The 25,501-nt window shown below is 52.1% G+C and overlaps 1 protein-coding gene across 1 annotated transcript in view; it reads right to left on the reverse strand.

Moving 5' to 3' along the window:
* Positions 1-1,039: 1,039 nt before the first annotated feature.
* Positions 1,040-25,501, reverse strand: part of esr2a (estrogen receptor 2a) — a 164,207-nt gene continuing 139,745 nt past the window's right edge. The window contains exons 7-8 of the mRNA XM_038821990.1: positions 10,521-10,701; positions 1,040-1,382 (exon numbers count right to left, since the gene is read on the reverse strand). Of these exons, the coding sequence (XP_038677918.1) occupies positions 1,226-1,382; positions 10,521-10,701 (338 nt within the window). The 3' untranslated portion in view covers positions 1,040-1,225. The remainder of the gene's footprint in view (positions 1,383-10,520; positions 10,702-25,501) is intronic.

The following is a 25,501-nucleotide window of genomic DNA, read 5'->3' on the forward strand; positions in this document are numbered from 1 at the left end:
TCTGGACAGTCCCATTGGTCAGCTCTGGACACTGCCCATTGGTCAGCTCTGAACACTGACCATTGGTCAGCTCTGAACTCTGCCCATTGGTCAGCTCTGGACACTGCCCATTGGTCAGCTCAGGACAGGGCCCATTGGTCAGCTCTGGACACTGCCCATTGGTCAGCTCTGGACACTGCCCATTGGTCAGCTCAGGACACTGCCCATTGGTCAGCTCTGGACACTGCCCATTGGTCAGCTCAGGACAGGGCCCATTGGTCAGCTCAGGACAGTGCCCATTGGTCAGCTCTGGACAGTGCCCATTGGTCAGCTCAGGACAGGGCCCATTGGTCAGCTCAGGACAGGGCCCATTGGGGTTTAGGATGGGTGGAGTATCTTCTGTTACAAACCTTGATCCTGCCCTCCCCCCAGGCCGGGTTGAGTGGTGATGAAGGGGCTCCTCACAGTGAGTGGCAAGGGAGGGGGTCCTCACAGTGAGTGGTGAGGGAGGGGGTCCTCACAGTGAGTGGTGAGGGAGGGGGTCCTCACAGTGAGTGGTGAGGGAGGGGGTCCTCACAGTGAGTGGCGAGGGAGGGGGTCCTCCCAGTGAGTGGTGAGGGAGGGGGTCCTCACAGTGAGTGGTGAGGGAGGGGGCCCTCACAGTGAGTGGTGAGGGAGGGGGTCCTCACAGTGAGTGGTGAGGGAGGGGGTCCTCACAGTGAGTGGCGAGGGAGGGGGTCCTCACAGTGAGTGGTGAGGGAGGGGGTCCTCACAGTGAATGGTGAGGGAGGGGGTCCTCACAGTGAGTGGTGAGGGAGGGGGTCCTCACAGTGAATGGTGAGGGAGGGGGTCCTCACAGAGAGTGGTGAGGGAGGGGGTCCTCACAGTGAGTGGCGAGGGAGGGGGTCCTCACAGTGAGTGGTGAGGGAGGGGGTCCTCACAGTGAGTATTGAGGGGAGACAAGAGGGACGCATCAGCTGATCAACTACGTCAGTCAATTGGAGAGAGCTTGTGAGCAGGAGGCTGAACACTGGGGGTTGCAGGAGAATTTGGTCAAATATACAGAAACCAGTTTATTTGGTGTTTTTAAAGCGGCTTTTACTCTTCTATGTCCTCTCTTGGTGCCGACTCATAGTGCGCTTGTCATATCCAAACCATTGTGTCTATTTCCTGTCGGCGAGCAAATTGGACAGAGTTCGAGAGGACGGAGAAGAGGAGAAAGAATGTTTGCCGGTCGGGGAAAAGATCAGAGTTTGTCGGCCTTTGATTGGTTGTTGTCGTGATCGTCTGATGGCTTCCTCCGGCTGTAGATGACGTGGGCATCAAGCATCTCCAGCAGTAGGTCATAGAAGGGCACAACGTTCTTACACTTCATGCTGTAGAGGTGTTCCATTCCTTTATTACTGGAAAAGAAAGAACAGAAAATGAAGAACCAAATGCTGGTTTGGGGGGTGGGGCGCTGGAGCAGCAACACATAACATGGTACAGTCCCGCAACAGTCAGAATCACATGGTACAGTATCGCAACAGTCAGAGTCACATGGTACAGTCCCGCAACAGTCAGAGTCACATGGTACAGTATTGCAACAGTCAGAGTCACATGGTACAGTCCCGCAACAGTCAGAGTCACATGGTACAGTCCCGCAACAGTCAGAGTCACATGGTACAGTATCGCAACAGTCAGAATCACATGGTACAGTCCCGCAACAGTCAGAGTCACATGGTACATCCCGCAACAGTCAGAGTCACATGGTACAGTCCCGCAACAGTCAGAGTCACATGGTACAGTCCCGCAACAGTCAGTCACATGGTACAGTCCCGCAACAGTCAGAGTCACATGGTACAGTCTCGCAACAGTCAGAGTCACATGGTACAGTCTCGCAACAGTCAGAGTCACATGGTACAGTCCCGCAACAGTCAGTCACATGGTACAGTATCGCAACAGTCAGAGTCACATGGTACAGTATCGCAACAGTCAGAGTCACATGGTACAGTCCCGCAACAGTCAGTCACATGGTACAGTCCCGCAACAGTCAGAGTCACATGGTACAGTCCCGCAACAGTCAGAGTCACATGGTACAGTCCCGCAACAGTCAGTCACATGGTACAGTATCGCAACAGTCAGAGTCACATGGTACAGTCCCGCAACAGTCAGTCACATGGTACAGTATCACAACAGTCAGAGTCACATGGTACAGTCCCGCAACAGTCAGAGTCACATGGTACAGTCCCGCAACAGTCAGAGTCACATGGTACAGACTCGCAACAGTCAGTCACATGGTACAGTATCGCAACAGTCAGAGTCACATGGTACAGTCCCGCAACAGTCAGAGTCACATGGTACAGTCCCGCAACAGTCAGAGTCACATGGTACAGTCCCGCAACAGTCCGTCACATGGTACAGTATCGCAACAGTCAGAGTCACATGGTACAGTCCCGCAACAGTCAGTCACATGGTACAGTCCCGCAACAGTCAGAGTCACATGGTACAGTCCCGCAACAGTCAGTCACATGGTACAGTCCCGCAACAGTCAGTCACATGGTACAGTCCCGCAACAGTCAGAGTCACATGGTACAGTCCCGCAACAGTCAGTCACATGGTACAGTATCACAACTGTCAGAGTCACATGGTACAGACTCGCAACAGTCAGTCACATGGTACAGTATCACAACTGTCAGAGTCACATGGTACAGACTCGCAACAGTCAGTCACATGGTACAGTATCACAACTGTCAGAGTCACATGGTACAGACTCGCAACAGTCAGTCACATGGTACAGTCCCGCAACAGTCAGTCACATGGTAAAGTCTCACAACTGTCAGAGTCACATGGTACAGTATCGCAACAGTCAGAGTCACATGGTACAGTATTGCAACAGTCAGTCACATGGTAAAGTCTCACAACTGTCAGAGTCACATGGTACAGACTCGCAACAGTCAGTCACATGGTACAGTATTGCAACAGTCAGAGTCACATGGTACAGTCCCGCAACAGTCAGTCACATGGTAAAGTCTCACAACTGTCAGCGTCACATGGTATAGACTCGCAACAGTCAGTCACATGGTACAATATCAAAATAGTCAGTCACATGGTACAGTCACACAACAGTCAGAGTCACATGGTACAGTCTCACAACAGTCAGAGTCACATGGTACAGTCTCACAACAGTCGGAGTCACATGGTACAATCTCTCAACAATCAGAATCACATGGTACAGTCGTGCAATGGTCAGAGTCACATGGTACAGCCTCACAACAGTCGGAGTCACATGGTACAGTCTCGCAACAGTCAGAGTCACATGGTACAATCTCACAGCAGTCAGAGTCACATGGTACAGTCTCACAACAGTCAGAGTCACATGGTACGGCCTCTCAACAGTTAGAGTCACATGGTAGAATCTCACAGTAGTCAGAGTCACATGGATGACCAGACAAGTTAAGGATGAAATAGCTTATGAGAGCAAATCAGGAAGAAATATGAAAACAGGCAGTAAAACCTTCCACAAATATACGCGCTTATGTCTAATATTGATTTGTAATTCAGTGGCTGGAAACAGGAGAAACATTTTGAATAAGCCAGGCTTGTTGAAACAGATTTCAATCTACATCACCAATTTACATTGCTACATATTCCACATTGCAACCCCATGGGGAGGATACAGGGAGTCTGTGAAATGCATCACAGACAATAGAACCCGCCCCCCACGCTCACCCAGGGTTTGTGAATTAACCCCATTCCTCCCCGATCAACAAGGTCTACGCAAGCCACCAACCCTGTTTAACAACTGAAGATAGACCAAGATTAATTGCCTGGACAAAAAGACCATGGGTGGGATTCTGCATCGGCTGACGCGGGAATCGGGAAATGCGATTGGGCGGAGAATAGGTTTTGATGCTGAGATTGTGGTGGGCCCACATTTCACGACAAATCATAATTCTCTGGTACCTCGACAGTGGCATCAATGTGTTCCACGGTGCATGTACAATAAACATCAATGTGTTCCACGGTGCATGTACAATAAACATCAATGTGTTCCACGGTGCATGTACAATAAATATCAATGTGTTCCACGGTGCATGTACAATAAACATCAATGTGTTCCACGGTGCATGTACAATAAACATCAATGTGTTCCACGGTGCATGTACAATAAATATCAATGTGTTCCACGGTGCATGTACAATAAATATCAATGTGTTCCACGGTGCATGTACAATAAACATCAATGTGTTCCACGGTGCATGTACAATAAATATCAATGTGTTCCACGGTGCATGTACAATAAATATCAATGTGTTCCACGGTGCATGTACAATAAACAAATCCTACCCTGATGCCAACACTTAGTCTCAGGAATGGAGACTCACGCTGCTTAATTTAAAAAAAACATATTTTAATTGACATTTTCGATTTTATATACAGTTGCAATTCGTGTATGTTATTGTACAGTACATCAGATTCGCTTGTATCTATATACATTTTATCACCGTCTGTCTCGACGCACTAGCCTCTCTCACACCCCCTCCCTCCCCACTTGTTATCTTCCCTGTTCACTCGGGGGTGTGCCCCCTATACTTCCACTCCCCCCCTTCCACCCCCCTTGTTCCCTTTGCTCCCCTCAAGCTCCCTCCTCTTTTAGCAACCCCCCCTCCCCCTGCCCTGGGTTGTGTTTTCCTTTTTTTTTCTTTTTAAAAAGCTCACCAATGTGGAGCATTTCTCCGAGAGTGACATCGATGACAAAGTTCGGCAGCTGAACGTGAGTGTAGTTTGGGTCAGCGAATACATTTATTAATCCGAGTCTGGATTTTAACTCCATTCATCCTGTGAGAAATGCTTCGGGTGTCTTTTTAAAAAATAAATAAATTTAGAGTACCCAATTCTTTTCTTTTCCAACTAAGGGGCAATTTAGCGTGGTCAATCCACCAAACCTGCACATCTTTGGGTTGTGGGGGTAAAACCCACGCAGACACGGGGAGAATGTGCAAACTCCACACGGACAGTGACCGGGGCCAGGAATGATCCTGGAACGGGTTGTGTATTCCTGTCAGTCCTCTTCCAATTTAAAATAAATTCTTCCTTTCTAGTTGTTGTTGGCCTCGAACAGGTTCTGGAACAGGCCGACAAATTGCCCCCATGCAGTAAAAAACTGACCCTTGGATGATATATTTGACCTTCTCCAGGTGGAGAGATTCCGAGAGGTCAGCGAGCCGGTCTGCAGCTTTGGGTGGTGCTGCTGATCGCCAGCCGAGCAGGATTCTCCGGCGGGGGATCAGAGAAGCGAAAGCGAGGGCGTTGCCTCCTTCCCCATGTGTAGCTCTGGCTGCTCCGATACCCCGAAGATTGCCACTATTGGGCATGGCTTCACCCTCACCCCCACAACCTTGGACATTGCCTCGGAGAAGGCTGTCCAGAACCCAGCCAGCTTGGGGCAAGCCCAGAACACGTGGGTGTGGTTGGCCGGGCCCCTCTGGCATTGCTCACATTTGTCCTCCACCTCCGGGAAGAACCTGCTCATTCGGGTTCTGGTCAGGTGCGCTCTGTGCACCACTTTGAGCTGCATTAGGCTTAGCCTTGCGCAGGAGGAGGTGGAGTTGGCCCTGCTCAGTGCTTCGATCCAGAGTCCCCACCCTACCTCTGTTCCCAGTTTGTCCTCCAATTTCCGTCTGGTCTTATCCAGTGGTGTTCGAGCTCTGTCCGTATATTTTGCCACAGAGCCACCCTGCTTTACTGTCCGTGTTCACCATGGTCTCCAGGGCCCCAGGGTGCCCGAGTGTCGCTTTGTGGAGGAAGTGTTTTATTTGCAGATGTCTCATTTCCTGTCCTGTCGATGGTTTCCATTCCTCCGTCAGTTTGTTTCGTGTCGCTAGTTGTTTCCAATGTAGAGGTCCCTAACTGTTAGCATGACCCCGTCCTGACTCAATTTCCTAAAGGTCGTGTCCAGCATGGCTGGTGGGAATCTGCAGATGGGGGCCATGGGAGACATCTTGGTCAGTCACAAATGTCGCCTCATTTGGTTCCATGTTTTGAGTGTGGCCGCTACCACTGGGCTGTGTCATGATATGCACTGATGCACATAATGAGATGCAGACAGGCAGTGACAGACACCCAGTACAGCCAATCAACACACAGGACAGAACACAACCAATCACCAGGCAGAACACTAGAGGGTGGTCTCCCACTATAAAACACACGAGGCATCAACACTCTGCCTCTTTCCACTGGTGACAACTGTAGTGACAGTCAGGGTGTATATATCAGTTTGCACCTTCTACACGTGGCTCAGAGCTAGTCTGGTCTAGTTAGTTATAGTTAGCATACTCAGAGTAGTAGAGTTTCAAACCCACAGCAACTGTGTGCGCTGCTCAGTAAGTTCAATAAAGCGTATTGAACTAACATCAAAGTTTGGAGTCTGCTTTCATAGTTATTATCATAGAATTTACAGTGCAGAAGGAGGCCATTCGGCCCATCGAGTCTGCACCGGCTCTTGGAAAGAGCACCCTACCCAAGGTCAACACCTCCACCCTATCCCCATAACCCAGTAACCCCACCCAACACTAAGGGCAATTTTGGACACTAAGGGCAATTTATCATGGCCAATCCACCTAACCTGCACATCTTTGGACTGTGTGAGGAAACCGGAGCACCCGGAGGAAACCCACGCACACACGGGGAGGATGTGCAGACTCCGCACAGAGTGACCCAAGCAGGAATCGAACCTGGGACCCTGGAGCTGTGAAGCCATTGTGCTATCGACAATGCTACCATGCTGCCCTTTCAAGTTCAACTGCATCCAGTTGCCGTCCGTGTTACCCCAGGGTGAATAACACGAGGGGCTGGATGTGGGCTTCATCGTGCGGGATGGGTGTGCTGCCGTGGCCAGGGCCCTAAGAGGTGTTCCCCTGCAGGAGGCTTCCTCCATCTGCACCCAGTCCGAATTGGGTTTGTATACCCATCCCCTCAGCCTCTCTGCCGTTGATGCCAAGTGGTCGTACTGCAGGTTTGGTAATGCCAGGCCACCGTCGATTTTCCTCCTTTGCAGTGTTGATTGGGGCATTCTCTGACCCCCCCCCCCCCCCCCCCCCCCCCCACACACACACACATACACACACTCACACAAAATGCCATAATTAAGCTATCTAGGTTCTGAAAGAAGGCCTTGGCGATGAAGATCGGTATGGATCTGAACAGGAAGAGGAACCTGGGCAGTATGTTCATCTTGATGGCCTGAACTCTCCCCGCCAGGGTGGATGGGAGTGAGCCCCATCTCTGTAGGTCCTTTTAACTTCCTCCACAAGCTGGTCAGGTTCCATTTGTGGATCTGTGTCCAGTCTCTGGCTATTCGGATCCCCAGGGATTTGTTTTGGCCGCTGCTTGATTTTTGATATAACTTTCCAAATGAGCCAATTGAGATATAATTGGAATCTGCATTGGTATTAGAAATGCTGGTGGTTAGAGAGCAATCACATGTGTATGTTATTGTGGGGTATTATGTGTGTTGGATTTCTCCGCTGTTTAAAATATTAAAATGATAAATGCCTCAATAAAATATCTTCAAAAAAAAATGCGAGCGATCACATGATCAGCCCAAGTCCTTTGCGTGGTTTATGTACACGGGTTTCACAAGATCGAATGACACAGTGCTTTAGAACAAGAGGCCACTCAGCCCATCAGGCCTGAGTGACTGAGAAACGCGTTCCTTGGCCTAATCCCACTTTGCGGAATTTGCTGGCTAGCTCTGCAGGTTACGGCATTTCAGCCGGATATCCGGACAGCGTTTAACTGAGTTGAGGGTTTCTGCCTCTCCCGCCCTCTCCGGGAGTGAGTTCCAGACCCCTACAACCCTCTGGGTGAAAAAAATATTCCCTCAACTCCTCCCTAATCCACCCACCAATCATTTTCAATCCAGGCCCCCCCGACCTCTCTGCTGGACGAAATAGTTCCTTCCCATCCATGCCACCGCACAATTCTGTACATCTCAATCTAACCCGCCCTCAGCATTGACTCTTCCAAGGCGCACAACCCCACAGCTTCTCCAATCTCCCCTCATAGCCGAAGTTTTCCAGAGGCAACATCCTGATAAATTTCCTCTGGATCCTCTCTAATGCAATGACGTCCTTCCTGATGGGGTGACCAGAGCTGCACACAGTTCTCAAGCTGTGGGCTCGCTCGTGTTTTCCTTGGTTCCAGCATAACCCCCCTGCTCTTATATTCTATCCCTCGGCTAAGAAATCATAGGTTTCGAAATGTCTCTTTGTCCACCTTATCAACTTGTCCTGTTGCCCCCACGGATAAGTGGACATTCACTCCCCCTCCACTCTCACCTCCTCTACACCTCTCACTATCCTCCCAGTCATTGTGCATTCCTTTGCCGTGTTTGACCTCCCCAAATGCATCACCTCTTGCTTCTCTGGGCTAAATTCCATTTGCCACTTTCCTGCCCCTTGACCAGTCCGTTGACATCTTCCTACAGTCTACATCCTCCTTGTTCTCCACTGGCTGGCCAATCTCTGTGGCATCTGCAGACTGTTCATTCCCTTTACATTTACGTCCAAATCATTAATGTATACACAAAAAGCAGGGGACTCAATCCTCGACACTGTGGAACCCACAGCAAGCAGTTTTCCAGTCACAAAAACACCCATCAACAATGACCCTGTGTTTCCTGTCACTGAAACCAATTTTGTATCCAGATGGTTACATTCCCCTGGGTCCCAGGGTTTTCAATTCTGTATCCAGTCTGTCAGTGGGGGATTGTCAAAGGCTAAAATCCATAGATTACATCTACTCCACCACCCCCATCAATCCTCCTTGTTACTTCCTCAAAAAGTTCAATACGATTGATCAGGCACAATGCTCCCTTAACAAACCCATGCTGACTGTCCTCGATTAACCTGTGCCTTTCTTGGAGATGGTTAACCCTGTCTCTCGGAATCGATTCCAATAATTTTCCCACTACCGAGGCTAGACTGATTGGCCTGCGATTTTAAAACAAACGTGCACCGTCAGCACCTCACCTGTATCTAGTGAGGTTTGGAAAATGATGGCCAAACTCTCCGCAATTTCCACCCTGGCTCCTTTTTAATTGATATTTTAATCAGAGTTTTATAATTTGTTATAATTCACGCAACAAAAAATTTCAGAGCACAACTGGTACAGCACATGGATCCTGGGATCTTCAGCTTGGTGAAACTGAGACTTCTTATTCCAGATAAACGAGCTCATCATTTCATTAATCTCTTTTAAGCCTCGAGCAGACTACAAGATTGGCAACATCTTCAAGGGTACAGCAATCTCGACAACGCATTCATCTCAATCAAAGCAATTCTACTCAGCCGAACCTCCACAACGTGTAAATTAAGTTGTTCTCCTCCACACTGTCAAAAACTGCATCCATGGAGATCACTATCCCATACAACGCCCGCTTCTGGAAAACTCGGATCACATTCCGGAGCTGAAAATGTAACATCTCAACTCAAGGAAGGAGGGAGCCAGAGATCCGGAAACTATAGTCTAACATATGTCAATGGGAAAGTGCAAGAATCCATTTTCAAAGTGGGCGTTTAGAAAATCAGAATACCATCAGGCAGATTTGGGTTTGTGAAAAGAAATCATGTTTGACTAATTTATTAGCGATCTTTGAGGAAGTAACTTGCAATGTGGATAAAGGGGAACCTGTAGATGTGGTGTATTTGGATCTCCAAAAGGCATCTGATAAGATGCGACATAAAAGGTTACTGCACAAGGTAAGAACTCATGGTCTCGGGAGTGATATTTTAGCACGGAGAGATTGACTAACTAACAGGAAACAGGGGTGAATGGGTCATTTTGTAGATTGGCAAACGGTAACTAGTGGTTCAGTGCGGCAGCCTCAATTATTTCTAACCTACAGGAATGATTTGGATGAAGGGACTAGATTACTGGGTCCAATTGTGCGCAACAACACGTTGAGACTGTTGTGGCGGCTTTGGGGAGGATAAATTAGCGATTCAGTGGAATAGTATCAGAGATGAGGGATCACGGATAACAGAGACGGCTAAGGGGATATTGAATGGGCCTGTTTCAAATCTTGAAGGGATTAAATGGATAGAACCTCTTTGCAATGGCTGAACGCTCGAGAGGGTTAAGCCAAAAAGAACCAGAAGCGAAATGAGGAAAATCCTTTTTAACCGAAGGAACAGTTAGGCTTTGGGATGCACTGTTTGATAGCGAGGGTAAGGGGGGTGGGGGATGGTGGTGGTGGTGTGAGGTGGGGTGGGGGGGGGGGGGGGGGGTAGAGATTCAATAGTCAACTTCAAAATGGAATTGAATAAATAACTGCCAGGGTCTTGGGAAAGAGGGGAATGGGACTATCTGAAAGGGTCAACACAGATTACATGGTCAGAGCGGCCTCCGGCTGTGCTGTGCAGAAATAGAGGTGGTCAGGGAGAGAGCGAGAGAGAGGCACAGAAAGGTAGATAGGTAGGCAGATATCAAGGCAGACAGAGTGAGAGAGAAGCTGACGGAGATGTTCAGGGCAGAGGACAGATGGAGGATTGTGGTACCTGGCGTGTCTGATGTGGGACAGCAGCATGAGGAGGTGGGCCAGGCGGGTGGCTTGCTGCTGTGGTGGTATTCCACTCTTGGACATACACCAGATCAAGGTGTCTGTTATCGTGTCCAGAATCTTGTGAAGCTTCTCCCTGTTCTCGTGCTCCTCGGTGACTGCAGAACGAGGAAACATACCTGTGAAAAGAAAGATTGAAATGACAGCTCAGTACGATGGAGACTCCGAATGAAAGTAGAAGCAGAGAGGGATAGGCACGATTAGACCCAATTCCAAAGTTAATGGGACCCGGCTTAATTAATCCCTCTCTCTTCTCAGGATTAACTTCAATGTCACGATTATGAGCCCAGCAATGTCTGAGAACTCCATTCAGTGTGTCACCTCCCACAGTTCAACAGGCTGATAACACCCATTCTCTAATAAACAGAAGACTTCCTTTTTATGAATTGCCAATTTCCTAGGACCCTTTGAGAGTCGGCTCCTTCAGGAGAGGAGGGGGACCCCATACCCCAGTGAGAGTCAGCACCTTCAGGAGAGGAGGGGGACCCTGTACCCCAGTGAGAGTCAGCACCTTCAGGAGAGGGACCCTGTACCCCAGTGAGAGTCAGCACCTTCAGGAGGGGGACCCTGTACCCCAGTGAGAGTCAGCACCTTCAGGAGAGGAGGGGGACCCTGTACCCCAGTGAGAGTCAGCACCTTCAGGAGAGACGGGGACGCTGTACCCCAGTGAGAGTCAGCACCTTCAGGAGAGGAAGGGGGTCTGTACCCCAGTGACAGTCAGCACCTTCAGGAGAGGAGGGGGACCCTGTACCCCAGTGAGAGTCAGCACCTTCAGGAGAGGGACCCTGTACCCCAGTGAGAGTCAGCACCTTCAGGAGAGGAGGGACTCCCGTACCCCAGTGAGATTCAGCACCTTCAGGAGAGGAGGGGGACCCTGTACTCCAGTGAGAGTCAGCACCTTCAGGAGAGGAGGGTGACCCTGTACCCCAGTGAGAGTCAGCACCTTCAGGAGAGGAGGGGGGCCCTGTACCCCAGTGAGAGTCAGCACCTTCAGGAGAGGAGGGGGAGTCTGTACCCCAGTGAGAGTCAGCACCTTCAGGAGAGGGACCCTGTACCCCAGTGAGAGTCAGCACCTTCAGGAGAGGAGGGGACCCTGTACCCCAGTGAGAGTCAGCACCTTCAGGAGAGGAGGGGACCCTGTACCCCAGTGAGAGTCAGCACCTTCAGGAGAGGAGGGGGACCCTGTACCCCAGTGAGAGTCAGCACCTTCAGGAGAGGGACCCTGTACCCCAGTGAGAGTCAGCACCTTCAGGAGAGGAGGGGACCCTGTACCCCAGTGAGAGTCAGCACCTTCAGGAGAGGAGGGGATGCCGTATCCCAGTGAGAGTCAGTACCTTCAGGAGAGGAGGGGACGCTGTACCCCAGTGAGAGTCAGCACCTTCAGGAGAGGAGGGGGTTCTGTACCCCAGTGACAGTCAGCACCTTCAGGAGAGGAGGGGACCCTGTGCCCCAGTGAGAATCAGCACCTTCAGGAGAGGAGAGGGACTGTACCCCAGTGAGAGTCAGCACCTTCAGGAGAGGAGGGGGAGTCTGTACCCCAGTGAGAGTCAGCACCTTAAGGAGAGGAGGGGGACCCTGTACCCCAGTGAGAGTCAGCACCTTCAGGAGGGGGACCCTGTACCCCAGTGAGAGTCAGCACCTTCAGGAGAGGAGGGGACGCTGTACCCCAGTGAGAGTCAGCACCTTCAGGAGAGACAGGGACGCTGTACCCCAGTGAGAGTCAGCACCTTCAGGAGAGGGACCCTGTACCCCAGTGAGAGTCAGCACCTTCCGAAGTGGTGGAAAATTTCCAAAAATGCTCTGAAAATGATCAGTTGTGACAAATCGCAAAACATCTGTTTTCTATAAGATGGAATGATGTCTGTTCTAGTTTAATTACTGGGGGAAGATCAGTTGGAGCCAGTAAGACAGGCCCCTATTCACTTTAATTAGATATTGGGATGATCATCAATCTCTCCCTCTCTGCCTGTGTCTCTCTCCTTATCGCTGTTCTGATCCGACTCTGAGTTTGTGAGTGGAGTTTGTAGTGGGAGAGGGGGGGCCGGCAGCAAAGCACCAGCTCGACCATTAGACAGCGGAATTCGATAGGCAACCCAGACAGACACGCAGACAGGGGACATCACGGGAAGAGTCCCTTTGGCCCCACTCTTCCCCGGTTATATTCCGTTTGAGCGTCCCCTAAGCTATGAATGGATGTATTCCAGAGAGCTTCATCACACTAACAGCAACACGACTCGCACCCATCTTCTGTCGCCCAGATCCCCATCGTCAAGGCAATCAGTAATGGCAGCCACAATACCCACAATCCTCTGCCCTCTGGAACCCACTCTATTCTCTGGTGCTGGGAGATGTAAAGTCACCCTAGTCCCAGATGACCAATAGCTGCCTTCGCCAGTGAGCACAGTAAGAAGTCTGACAACACCAGGTTAAAGTCCAACAGGTTTGTTTCAAATCACGAGCTTTTGGAGCACTGCTCCTTCCTCCGGTGAGGGGGGAGAGCTGACTGGTGGTGATTTAATCTGAGGGTCACCACACCTCAGGCGAGGTTGAGGAGGCGGAGCCATCATGAATAATCTCAGCCGGTGCGGGAATCGAACCCACGCTGCTGGCGTCATTCTGCATCACAACCTCGCTGGCCAGCCCACTGAGCTGGATGGGCAACATGCCTGATGGTTGTTGTGAAATACTCAGATTGATGTAGCGATTGTGAAATCCTGTTTAGGGATTGGGACACTGACGTTACACACAGCACAACAATGTCCCTCTTGTAGCTATTGGTCAGCGCTGTGTCTGCGCAAACTCTCTGTAATTTCTCTCTCCCACCTTCACCAAAATCACATTAGTTTGGGATTGATACAGGGCTATGGGGAGGGAGCGGGGCAGTGGGATTAGTTTGGGGATTGATACAGGGCTATGGGGAGAGAGTGGGGCAGTGGGATTAGTTTGGGATTGATACAGGGCTATGGGGAGAGAGTGGGACAGTGGGATTAGTTTGGGATTGATACAGGGCTATGGGGAGAGAGCGGGGCAGTGGGATCAGTTTGTGGATTGATACAGGGCTATGGGGAGAGAGTGGGACAGTGGGACTAGTTTGGGATTGATACAGGGCTATGGGGAGAGAGCGGGGCAGTGGGATTAGTTTGGGGTTTGATAAAGGGCTATGGGGAGAGAGCGGGGCAGTGGGATTAGTTTGGGATTGATACAGGGCTATGGGGAGAGAGCGGGGCAGTGGGATTAGTTTGGGGTTTGATAAAGGGCTATGGGGAGAGAGCGGGGCAGTGGGATTAGTTTGGGATTGATACAGGACTATGGGGAGAGAGCGGGGCAGTGAGATTAGTTTGGGGATTGATACAGGGCTATGAGGAGAGAGTGGGACAGTGGGATTAGTTTGGGGATTGATTCAGGGCTATGAGGAGAGAGTGGGACAGTGGGATTAGTTTGGGGATTGATACAGGGCTATGAGGAGAGAGTGGGACAGTGGGATTAGTTTGGGGATTGATACAGGGCTAAGGGGAGAGAGTGGGACAGTGGGATTAATTTGGGAATTGATACAGGGCTATGGGGAGAGAGTGGGACAGTGGGATTAGTTTGGGATTGATACAGGGCTATGAGGAGAGAGTGGGGCAGTGGGACTAGTTTGGGATTGATACAGGGCTATGGGGAGACAGTGGGAGAGTAGGATTAGTTTGGGGATTGATACAGGGCTTTGGGGAGAGAGCCGGGCAGTGGGATTAGTTTGGGATTGATACAGGGCTATGGGGAGACAGCGGGACAGTGGGATTAATTTGGGGATTGATACAGGGCTATGAGGAAAGAGTGGGACAGTGGGATTAGTTTGGGATTGATACAGGGCTTTGGGGAGAGAGCGGGGAGTGGGATGAGTTTGGGGATTGATACAGGGCTATGGGGAAAGAGCGGGGCAGTGGGATTAATTTGGGTTTGACACAGGGCTATGGGGAGACAGCGGGGCAGTGGGATTAGTTTGGGATTGATACAGGGCTATGGGGAGGGAGTGGGGCAGTGGGATTAGTTTGGGATTGATACAGGGCTATGGGGATAGGGCAGGGCAGTGGGATTAATTTGGGGATTGATACAGGGCTATGGGGAGAGAGTGGGGCAGTGGGATTAGTTTGGGGTTTGATAAAGGGCTATGGGGAGAGAGCGGGGCAGTGGGATTAGTTTGGGATTGATACAGGGCTATGGGGAGAGAGCGGGGCAGTGGGATTAGTTTGGGATTGATACAGGGCTATGGGGAGAGAGTGGGGCAGTGGGATTGGTTTGGGATTGATACAGAGCTATGGGGAGAGAGCGGGGCAGTGAGGTTTAGTTTGGGATTGATACAGGGCTATGGGGAGAGAGCGGGGTTTGGGATTAGTTTGGGGATTGATACAGGGCTATGGGGAGAGAGTGGGGCAGTGGGATTAGTTTGGGGATTGATACAGGGCTATGGGGAGGGAGCGGGGCAGTGGGATTAGTTTGGGATTGATACAGGGCTGTGGGGAGAGAGTGGGGCAGTGGGATTAGTGTGGGATTGATACAGGGCTTTGGGGATAGAGCGGGGCAGTGGGATTAGTTTGGGATTGATACAGGGCTATGGGGAGAGAGCGGGGCAGTGGGATTAGTTTGTGGATTGATACAGGGCTATGGGGAGGGAGGGGGCAGTGGGATTAGTTTGTGGATTGATACAGGGCTATGGGGAGAGAGTAGGACAGTGGGATTAGTTTGGGATTGATATAGGGCTATAGGGAGAGAGCGGGGCCGTGGGATTAGTTTTGGGATTGATACAGGGCTATGGGGAAAGAGCGGGGCAGTGGGATTAATTTGGTTATTAACACAGGGCTATGGGGAGAGAGCGGGGCAGTGGGATTAGTTTGAGGATTGATACAGGGCTATGGGGAGAGAGCGGTGCAGTGGGATTAGTTTGGGATTGATACAGGTCTATGGGGACAGAGCGGGGCTGTGGGATTAGTTTGGGGATTGATACAGAGCTATGGGAAGAGGTGGGAACTGTATTTTCTACCTAACCTGTCCTAGGAGTGTTTGATGAGGACAGTGTAGAGAGCGCTTTACTCTGTATCTAATCCCGTGCTGTACCTGTCCTGGGAGTGTTTGATGGAGACAGTGTAGAGGGAGCTTTACTCTGTATCTACCCCTGTGCTGTACATGTCCTGGGAGTGTTTGATGGGGACAGTGTAGAGGGAGTTTTACTCTGTATCTATCCCCATGCTGTACCTGTCCAGGGAGTGTTTGATGGGGACAGTGCAGAGGGAGCTTTACTCTGTATCTAACTCCTGTGCTGTACTTGTCCTGGGAGTGTTTGATGGGGACAGTGTTGAGGGAGCTTTACTCGTATCTAACCCCGTGCTGTATCTGTCCTGGGAGTGTTTGATGGGGGCAGTGCAGAGGGAGCTTTACTCTGTATCTAACCCCGTGCTGTACCTGTCCTGGGAGTGTTTGATGGGGACAGTGCAGAGGGAGCTTTATTCTGTATCTAACCCCGTGCTGTACCTGTCCTGGGAGTGTTTGATGGAGACAGTGTAGAGGGAGCTTTACTCTGAATCTAACACTGTGCTGTACCTGTCCTGGGGGTGCTGTACCTGTCCTGGGAGTGTTTGGTAGGTTTGATGGATTTGGGAATCGTGAGCGAGTATTTGATAGTTTTTATTCAGTTTCAGCAGTTGTGTGGTTAAGACTGAGTGACATCACAATGTCCCATCCAGAAAGGTTTGGCTTGGGAACAGAGTGATATAAAATTAAGTGCAGTGAATTTTGGTGGGTGGTTCCAAGCATAACATAGGTTATTAAAATGAAATAACTTCATTGTAATTTAATATATTGTTTTAAAGCAGATCATTTCAGACAGTTTTATTACGGCTATTTGCACTGTAATTATAAACAGTCCTGCAGCAGATACATGACCTTCATTTGGGAATGATTACAACAACCCATCACTCACTGCTGCCTTTGTGTCTTCACACACGGATCACACTGAGTGCAGGAAAGTGTGGGAGACCGAGAATTCCTCATTTCAGCGGCAGCACAGATATTGGCAAAGCGGCTAAATCTCAACAAGGCCATTCCCACACCACATCGAACCACTGACCCTCCAAAGCTCCAATCCTTCCAACCATATCCATCAATCCCACTTTCCCAAAAGATCACAATTTATAAATAAGGGCAGGAGTGCGCCATTCGGCCCCTTCGCCCAGCTCCACCAGTCAATAAGATCATCGCTGCATTCCCGCCTGCCACGCACAACCCTCAGCCCCTCACAAAGCCAGAAATGGCTTGTCTCTTGTGGTGAATGTAATATATGAATGTATATATACTAATTCACACTGTTATTGTAAGCACAGTAGCGCCATCCTACCACTAGGGGGAGTAGCGCTGGGAGCACTTAGGAACTTGTACTGGGCTCCACCCTTGGCTCCGCCCACGACTCCTCCCCCTAGTGCAGCTGTCTAAGTACCCGTGTCCAGAGTCAGCCTGGGTCACTACGAGTTAATCGTCAGGTAACAGGCTGGCTCTGAAGTAAGTCGATTAAAGCCTAGATTCACATCGGAAACACGTGTCTGGTGAATTGATGGTTCCATCAATTTAATCGACTTAAGAACAGTAAGATCGATTATGGAATCGGCCCTCAAGCCTGGATGCCTGGTACTCAACCCGCAGGATGAAGAGGCTAAATAAATATTCTCCCACTGGATCCGGTGCTTCAAGGCCTACCTGGCCGAAGCGAGCACAGCCGAAACTACAGAGGATCAGAAGCTGAGTCTACTGCACGCGAGGGTGAGCCACAGAATCTCGACGCAACTAAACTCGGCCGGTTCATGTACTGCGGCGCTAGCAGTTCTCGCAAACATGTATGTAAGGCCAATTAATGAAGTTTACGCTCGCCATGTGTTTACGACTCACCGTCAGCGGCCTACGGAATCACTCGCCGAATTCCTAAGAGAACTTAACAATTTGTCCAATGACTGTAATTACCAAGCGGTTACCGCGGCTGAACACAGGGAATTGGCGGTACGCAATGTTTTTGTAGCGGGCCTCAGGTCTAACTATGTGCGCCAACGACTGCTGGAAAAGGGGGCCCAGGACTTAGAAACGACTGTGGAAGCTGCGACCACGATGGAGGTCTCCTTCCACAGCCTTAACGCCTTCCCCGCGGACCCCGCGACCCCATCATGGGCCCCCGACCAGCGACTCCTCCAGGCCTGTGCTACGCGGCCGCCCGGCCACCATGCTGCCCCAGCCAGCCACTATGCTGCCCCAGCCACTATGCTGCCCCAGCCACTATGCTGCCCCAGCCACTATGCTGCTCCAGCCAGCCACTATGCTGCCCCAGCCACTATGCTGCCCCAGCCACTATGCTGCTCCAGCCAGCCACTATGCTGCCCCAGCCACTATGCTGCCCCAGCCACTATGCTGCCCCAGCCACTATGCTGCTCCAGCCAGCCACTATGCTGCTCCAGCCAGCCACTATGCTGCCCCAGCCACTATGCTGCCCCAGCCACTATGCTGCCCCAGCCACTATGCTGCTCCAGCCAGCCACTATGCTGCCCCAGCCACTATGCTGCTCCAGCCTGCCACTATGCTGCTCCAGCCAGCCACTATGCTGCCCCAGCCACTATGCTGCCCCAGCCACTATGCTGCCCCAGCCACTATGCTGCTCCAGCCTGCCACTATGCTGCTCCAGCCAGCCACTATGCTGTTCCAGCCAGCCACTATGCTGCCCCAGCCACTATGCTGCCCCAGCCAGCCACCATGCTGCCCCAGCCAGCCACCATGCTGCCCCAGGTAGCCACTATGCTGCCCCAGCGACTATGCTGCCGCAGCCACCATGCTGCCCCAGCCACTATGCTGCCCCAGCCAGCCACCATGCTGCCCCAGCCAGCCACCATGCTGCCCCAGCCAGCCACCATGCTGCCCCAGCCAGCCACTATGCTGCTCCAGCCAGCCACTATGCTGCTCCAGCCACTATGCTGTCCCAGCCAGCCACCATGCTGCCCCAGCCACTATGCTGCTCCAGCCACTATGCTGCTCCAGCCCAGCCACTATGCTGCCCCAGCCACTATGCTGCCCCAGCCAGCCACCATGCTGCCCCAGCCAGCCACAATGCTGCCCCAGCCACCATGCTGCCCCAGCCAGCCACTATGCTGCCCCAGCCAGCCACCATGCTGCCCCAGCCAGCCACTATGCTGCCCCAGCCAGCCACTATGCTGCTCCAGCCACTATGCTGCCTCAGCCACCATGCTGCCCCAGCCAGCCACTATGCTGCCCCAGCCAGCCACCATGCTGCCCCAGCCAGCCACTATGCTGCCCCAGCCAGCCACCATGCTGCCCCAGCCAGTCACCATGCTGCCCCAGCCAGCCACCATGCTGCCCCAGCCAGCCACCATGCTGCCCCAGCCAGCCACCATGCTGCCCCAGCCAGCCACTATGCTGTTCCAGCCCAGCCACTATGCTGCCCCAGCCACTATGCTGCCCCAGCCAGCCACCATGCTGCCCCAGCCAGCCACCATGCTGCCCCAGCCAGCCACTATGCTGTTCCAGCCCAGCCACTATGCTGCCCCAGCCACTATGCTGCCCCAGCCAGCCACTATGCTGCTCCAGCCAGCCACTATGCTGCCCCAGCCAGCCACTGTGCTGCTCCAGCCTGCCATTTCTGCGGCCAGAACCAGCACCCGCGGCAGCACTGCCCAGCCCGCAATGCGACCTGCAGCAGCTACGGGCGAAAAGGCCACTACGCAAGAGTGTGCCTCGCAAAAAGGGCCCCAGCTTCCAACTCCCCAGCGGCACAAAGTAATCACTCCCCACACCCGCAGGCCCGAAACGCTGCGGCCTATGCCCCGACTCCACCCCCTCCAGCCACGTGTGATCCATGGGGGCCACCATCTTGGACGCCATCTTCCTCGCCGCCCGCCACGTGCGATCCACGGGCCCGATCGGCATCTCCACGCTCGGACAACTCTGCGGAAGAATTCGACTAAACTATAAACTCAGAGGGCAATCATCACGGGGCCACTCCAGCACAGCTGATCGAGCCGCCGACTACCCGCAACTCAGCGCGGTCACCCTGGACCAATCACGACTAAAGAATCTACAAAACTCAATGGCAGAGGTCCATATCAACGGGTACAAAACTCCATGCCTCTTCGACTCCGGGAGCACGGAGAGCTTCATACATCCAGACCTGGTAAGACGCTGTTCGCTCCCCGTTTTCCCCGTGCAGCAAACTATCTCGCTCGCTTCAGGCTCCCACTCGGTCCAGATCCAGGGCGCACCGCCGCGACACTCACAATCCGAGGCACTAGTTACTCAAAGTTTAAACTCTACGTGTTTCCCGAACTCTGCGCGCCACTCTTATTAGGCCTAGACTTCCAGTGTAACCTCAAGAGCCTCACCCTCAGCTTCGGAGGGCCCCTGCCCACACTCACGACCTGCTGCCTCGCTACGCTGCGAATCTCCCCCCCCTCCTCTCTTTGCCAATCTCACTAAGGACTGTAAACCCGTAGCCACTCGTAGCAGGCGGTATAGCCTGCAGGATAGGGTATTTGTCAGAGCAGAGGTCCGAAGGCTGCTCAGTGAGGGGATTATAGAGGCCAGCAATTGTCCCTGGAGAGCTCAGGTGGTGGTCGTTAAGACCGGGGAAAAATTCTGTATGGTGGTCGACTACAGTCAGACTATAAATAGATTTACGCTCCTCGACGCGTCTCCCTCTCCCCAGGATTGCAGACATGGTAAACCAGATCGCCCAGTACCGGCTCTTCTCCACGGTGGATCTGAAGTCTGCATACCACCAGCTCCCAAATCCGCCCGGAGGACCGCCACTACACGGCATTTGAGGCCGATGGCCGCCTCTTCCATTTCCGGGTCCCTTTCGGCGCCACTAATGAGGTCTCGGTGTTCCAACGAGCAATGGACCGAATGGTGGACCAGTACGGGCTGCGGGCCACGTTTCCGTACTTGGACAATGTCAGCATCTGTGGCTATGACCAGCAGGACCACGACGCCAACCTCCACCGTTTTCTCCAGACGGCACAGAAACTGAATCTCACGTACAACAAGGAGAAATGCGTTTTCTGCACATCCAGACTAGCCATCCTCGGCTATGTCGTGGAAAACGGAGTCCTGGGCCCTGACCCGGACTGTATGCGCCCCCTCTTAGAACTCCCTCCCCCTCATTGTCCCAAGGCCCTCAAACGGTGCTTGGGATTTTTTTCTTACTACGCCCAGTGGGTCCCTCAATATGCGGACAAAGCCCACCCACTCTTCAAGGCCACACGATTTCCCCTGTCAGCTGAGGCGCGCCAGGCCTTCAGCTGCATCAGGGACGACATCGCCAAAGCGGCCATGCGGGCGGTGGATGAATCCACCCCATTTCAGGTTGAGAGCAACGCCTCAGAGGTAGCTCTTGCAGCCACGTTAAATCAGGCAGGGAGGCACAGTTGCATTTTTCTCCCGTACCCTCTCCGCTTCAGAACTCCGACACTCCTCAGTCGAGAAAGAAGCACAAGCCATTGTGGAGGCTATCCGTCACTGGAGGCACTACCTCGCAGGTAGGAGGTTCACCCTCATCACTGACCAAAGATCGGTTGCCTTCATGTTCGACAACTCGCAAAGGGGCAAAATAAAAACGACAAAATTCTGAGGTGGAGGATCGAACTCTCCACCTACAATTACGATATCAAATATCGACCCGGGAAGCTCAACAAGCCTCCGAATGCCCTATCCCGTGGGACATGCGCCAGCGCGCAGATCGACTGATTAAAAAGTATCCACAATGACCTCTGCCACCCGGGGGTCACCCGGCTCGCCCACTACATCAGGGCCCGAAACCTGCCTTTCTCCAACGAGGAGGTAAAAGCGGTCACCAGGGACTGCCCGATCTGTGCGGAGTGCAAACCGCACTTCTATAGACCAGACAGGGCCCACCTGGTCAAGGCTTCTAGGCCCTTTGAATGCCTTGCGATCGATTTCAAAGGGCCACTCCCCTCAACTAACAAGAACATTTACTTCTTAAACGTCGTAGACGAGTTCTCCCGCTTTCCATTCGCTATCCCGTGCCCCGACATGACCTCCCACACAGTCATTAGGGCCCTGCATAGCATCTTCACCCTGTTTGGTTTCCCCAGCTACGTACACAGCGACCGGGGTTCGTCCTTCATGAGCAACGAGCTGCGTCAGTACCTGCTCGACAAGGGCATCGCCTCGAGCAGGACTACCAGCTACAACCCCAGGGGGAACGGGCAGGTGGAGAGGGAGAACGCGACGGTCTGGAAGACCGTCCTACTGACCCTCCGGTCTAGAAAGCTCCAAGTCTCCCAGTGGCAGGAAGTCCTCCCAGACGCGCTCCACGCTATTAGGTCCCTCTTGTGTACGGCGACCAACCAGACCCCTCACGAGAGGCTCTTCATTTTTTACAGGGACACTACCACGGGGGTCTCACTTCCGGCATGGCTGAGGACGCCGGGCCCCGGACTCCTGAGGAAACACGTCAGGGAGCAGAAAACTGACCCCCTTGTTGAGAAGGTGCGCCTGCTCCACTCCAACCCCCAGTACGCATTTGTTGAGTTCCCTGACGGCCGTCAGGACACAGTATCCCTCCGGGATCTGGTACCCGCCGGATCCAGCGCCCCCTCTGCCCCCACAGAAGGACCCCTCACCCTACACCCCATGCTGCCGCCCCCTCGCGCTCCCGAGCCCATGAGCTCGCTCCACCAGTCCCGCGTACCCGCGCCGGCCAGCCCCCAGCGCCCCGGTTGAAACAGGAGAGTATGAAGCTCGAATACAACCCTCCCTGGAGTCCGCCATCGTACCCCAACACACTACACCCGTCCAGCCACCGCAAGAGGCTGCAACCCCGGTGCTCTGCAGGTCTCAGCGGACAATCCGACCGCCGGACAGACTGACGTTATAGACTAGACCACCACCCCCGCCAGACTTGATTATTTTTGCAGGGGGTGAATGTGGTGAATGTAATATATGAATGTATATATACTAATTCACACTGTTATTGTAAGCACAGTAGCGCCATCCTACCACTAGGGGGAATAGCGCTGGGAGCACTTAGGAACTTGTACTGGGCTCCACCCTTGGTTCCGCCCATGACTCCTCCCCCTAGTGCAGCTGTGTAAGTACCCGTGTCCAGAGTCAGCCTGGGTCACTACGAGTTCATCGACAGGTAACAGGCTGGCTCTGAAGTAATTCGATTAAAGCCTAGATTCACATCGGAAACACGTGTCTGGTGAATTGATGGTTCCATCATCTCTCCAGAAATAATTCCCATTGTTTTAAACTCTCCCAAATTGTCGCTTGCGAACGAAACAGAATCCCCAGTTCCATACTTCACTAATTTTATTACTGAATGTAGTGTTTAATGGGACAGTGTAGAGGGAGCTTTACTCTGTATCTAACCCCGTGCTGTACCTGTCCTGGGAGTGTTTGATGGGGACAGTGTAGAGGGAGCTTTACTCTGTATCTAACCCCGTGCTGTACCTGTCCTGGGAGTGTTTGATGGGGACAGTGTAGAGGGAGCTTTACTCTCTATCTAACCACGTGCTGTACCTGCCCTGGGAGTGTTTGATGGGGACAGTGTAGAGGAAGCTTTACTCTGTATCGAACCCCGTGCTGTACCTGTCCTGGGGGTGTTTGATGGGGACAGTGTAGAGGGAGCTTTACTCTGTATCTAACCCCGTGCTGTACCTGTCCTGGGAGTGTTTGATGGGGACAGTGTAGAGGGAGCTTTACTCTGTATCTAACCCCATGCTGTACCTGTCCTGGGAGTGTTTGATGGGGACAGTGTAGAGGGAGCTTTACTCTGTATCGAACCCCGTGCTGTACCTGTCCTGGGAGTGTTTGATGGGGACAGTGTAGAGGGAGCTTTACTCTGTATCTAACCCCGTGCTGTACCTGTCCTGGGAGTGTTTGATGGGGACTGTGTGGAGGGAGCTTTACTCTGTATCTAACCCCGTGCTGTACCTGTCCTGGGAGTGTTTGATGGGGACAGTGTAGAGGGAGCTTTACTCTGTACGTAACCCCGTGCTGTACCTGTCCTGCGAGTGTTTGATGGGGACAGTGTAGAGGGAGCTTTACTCTGTATCTAACCCAGTGCTGTACCTGTCCTGGGAGTGTTTAATGGGACAGTGTAGAAGGAGCTTTACTCTGTATCTAACCCCGTGTTGTATCTGTCCTGAGAGTGTTTGATGGGGACAGTGTAGAGGGAGCTTTACTCTGTATCTAACCCTGTGCTGTACCTGTCCTGGGAGTGTTTGATGGGGACAGTGTAGAGAGAGCTTTACTCTGTATCTAACCCCGTGCTGTACCTGTCGTGAGAGTGTTTGATGGGGACAGTGCAGAGGGAGCTTTACTCTGTATCTAACCCCGTGCTGTACATGTCCTGGGAGTGTTTGCTGGGGACAGTGCAGAGGGAGCTTTACTCTGTATTTAACCCCGTGCTGAACCTGTCCTGAGAGTGTTTGATAGGGACAGTGCAGAGGGAGCTTTACTCTGTATCTAACCCCGTGCTGTACCTGTCCTGGGAGTGTTTGCTGTGGACAGTGTAGAGGGAGCTTTACTCTGTATCTAACCCCGTGCTGAACTTGTCCTGGGAGTGTTTGATGGGGACAGTGTAGAGGGAGCTTTACTCTGTATCTAACCCCGTGCTGTACCTGTCCTGGGAGTGTTTAATGGGACAGTGTAGAGGGAGCTTTACTCTGTATCTAACCCAGTGCTGTACCTGTCCTGAGAGTGTTTGCTGGGGACAGTGTAGAGGGAGCTTTACTCTGTATCTAGCCCCGTGCTGAACCTGTCCTGAGAGTGTTTGATGGGGACAGTGTAGAGGGAGCTTTACTCTGTATCTAACCCCGTGCTGTACCTGTCCTGAGAGTGTTTGCTGGGGACAGTGCAGAGGGAGCTTTACTCTGTATCTAACCCCGTGCTGTACCTGCCCTGGGAGTGTTTGATGGGGACAGTGTAGAGGGAGCTTTACTCTGTATCTAACCCCGTGCTGTACCTGTCCTGGGAGTGTTTGATGGGGACAGTGTAGAGGGAGCTTTACTCTGTATCTAACCCCGTGCTGAACATGTCCTGGGAGTGTTTGATGGGGACAGTGTAGAGGGAGCTTTACTCTGTATCTAACCCCGTGCTGTACCTGTCCTGGGAGTGTTTGATGGGGACAGTGTAGTGGGAGATTTTACTTTCACTGTTATTATCTATAGCTGACACCAATCAGTGTCTGATGTACTTCCCATTTTGTGAGGAAAATGTGAGAGTAAAAATATAATGTCTTATTAAAGGAAAAGAGTATGAAAACACAGTTTGGATTTCACCCAATTCATTTCTGACATTGCAGCGATTATTCTTTAAAAGCATTTCATTGGCTGGAACGATCTTTGGGAGGTGCGAGCGTGGCGGGGGACACGTCCATCTTTGATGTCTTCACTGAGCTGGTGAGGACTCCAAACCTCCAGTGAGGTAATGGCTCCCCCCGGTGGTGAAGACAAGAGGTTGCTGAATGAAGACCATTGCTGGAATGGTCCAAAGTCTCCCTCCTGAATTTACCATCCAGGCATCTGTTGTTACAAACCTTGAACTGAGATCTCACCTCGGACAGGGAGTGCCCAACTCACCTGCTCTGCAAAGCACGGCTACAGGTTAGATATCAAACTCTCTAAGCCATGGCCTTTTTATCCCCATCAGTCTCGCGTGTTCAGTCCCCTTTTACAGGTAACCCCATTGTGACTTTGAGAAGGTCTTGGTGCCCAGCTGTCAATGGTAACCCCGCGGATGTTAAAGTTGGTTTATATCCAGAATAGCAGATACGCGGGAGTAAGTTACAGCCTGGAGTCTAATCGAGGGGTTCGGGATGGTTTATATATAGAATAACAGATACCCGGGAGTGAGTTACAGACTGGAATC

This window comes from Scyliorhinus canicula, chromosome 2 (genome assembly GCF_902713615.1).
Source record: "Scyliorhinus canicula chromosome 2, sScyCan1.1, whole genome shotgun sequence".
Lineage (NCBI taxonomy): Eukaryota > Metazoa > Chordata > Chondrichthyes > Carcharhiniformes > Scyliorhinidae > Scyliorhinus > Scyliorhinus canicula.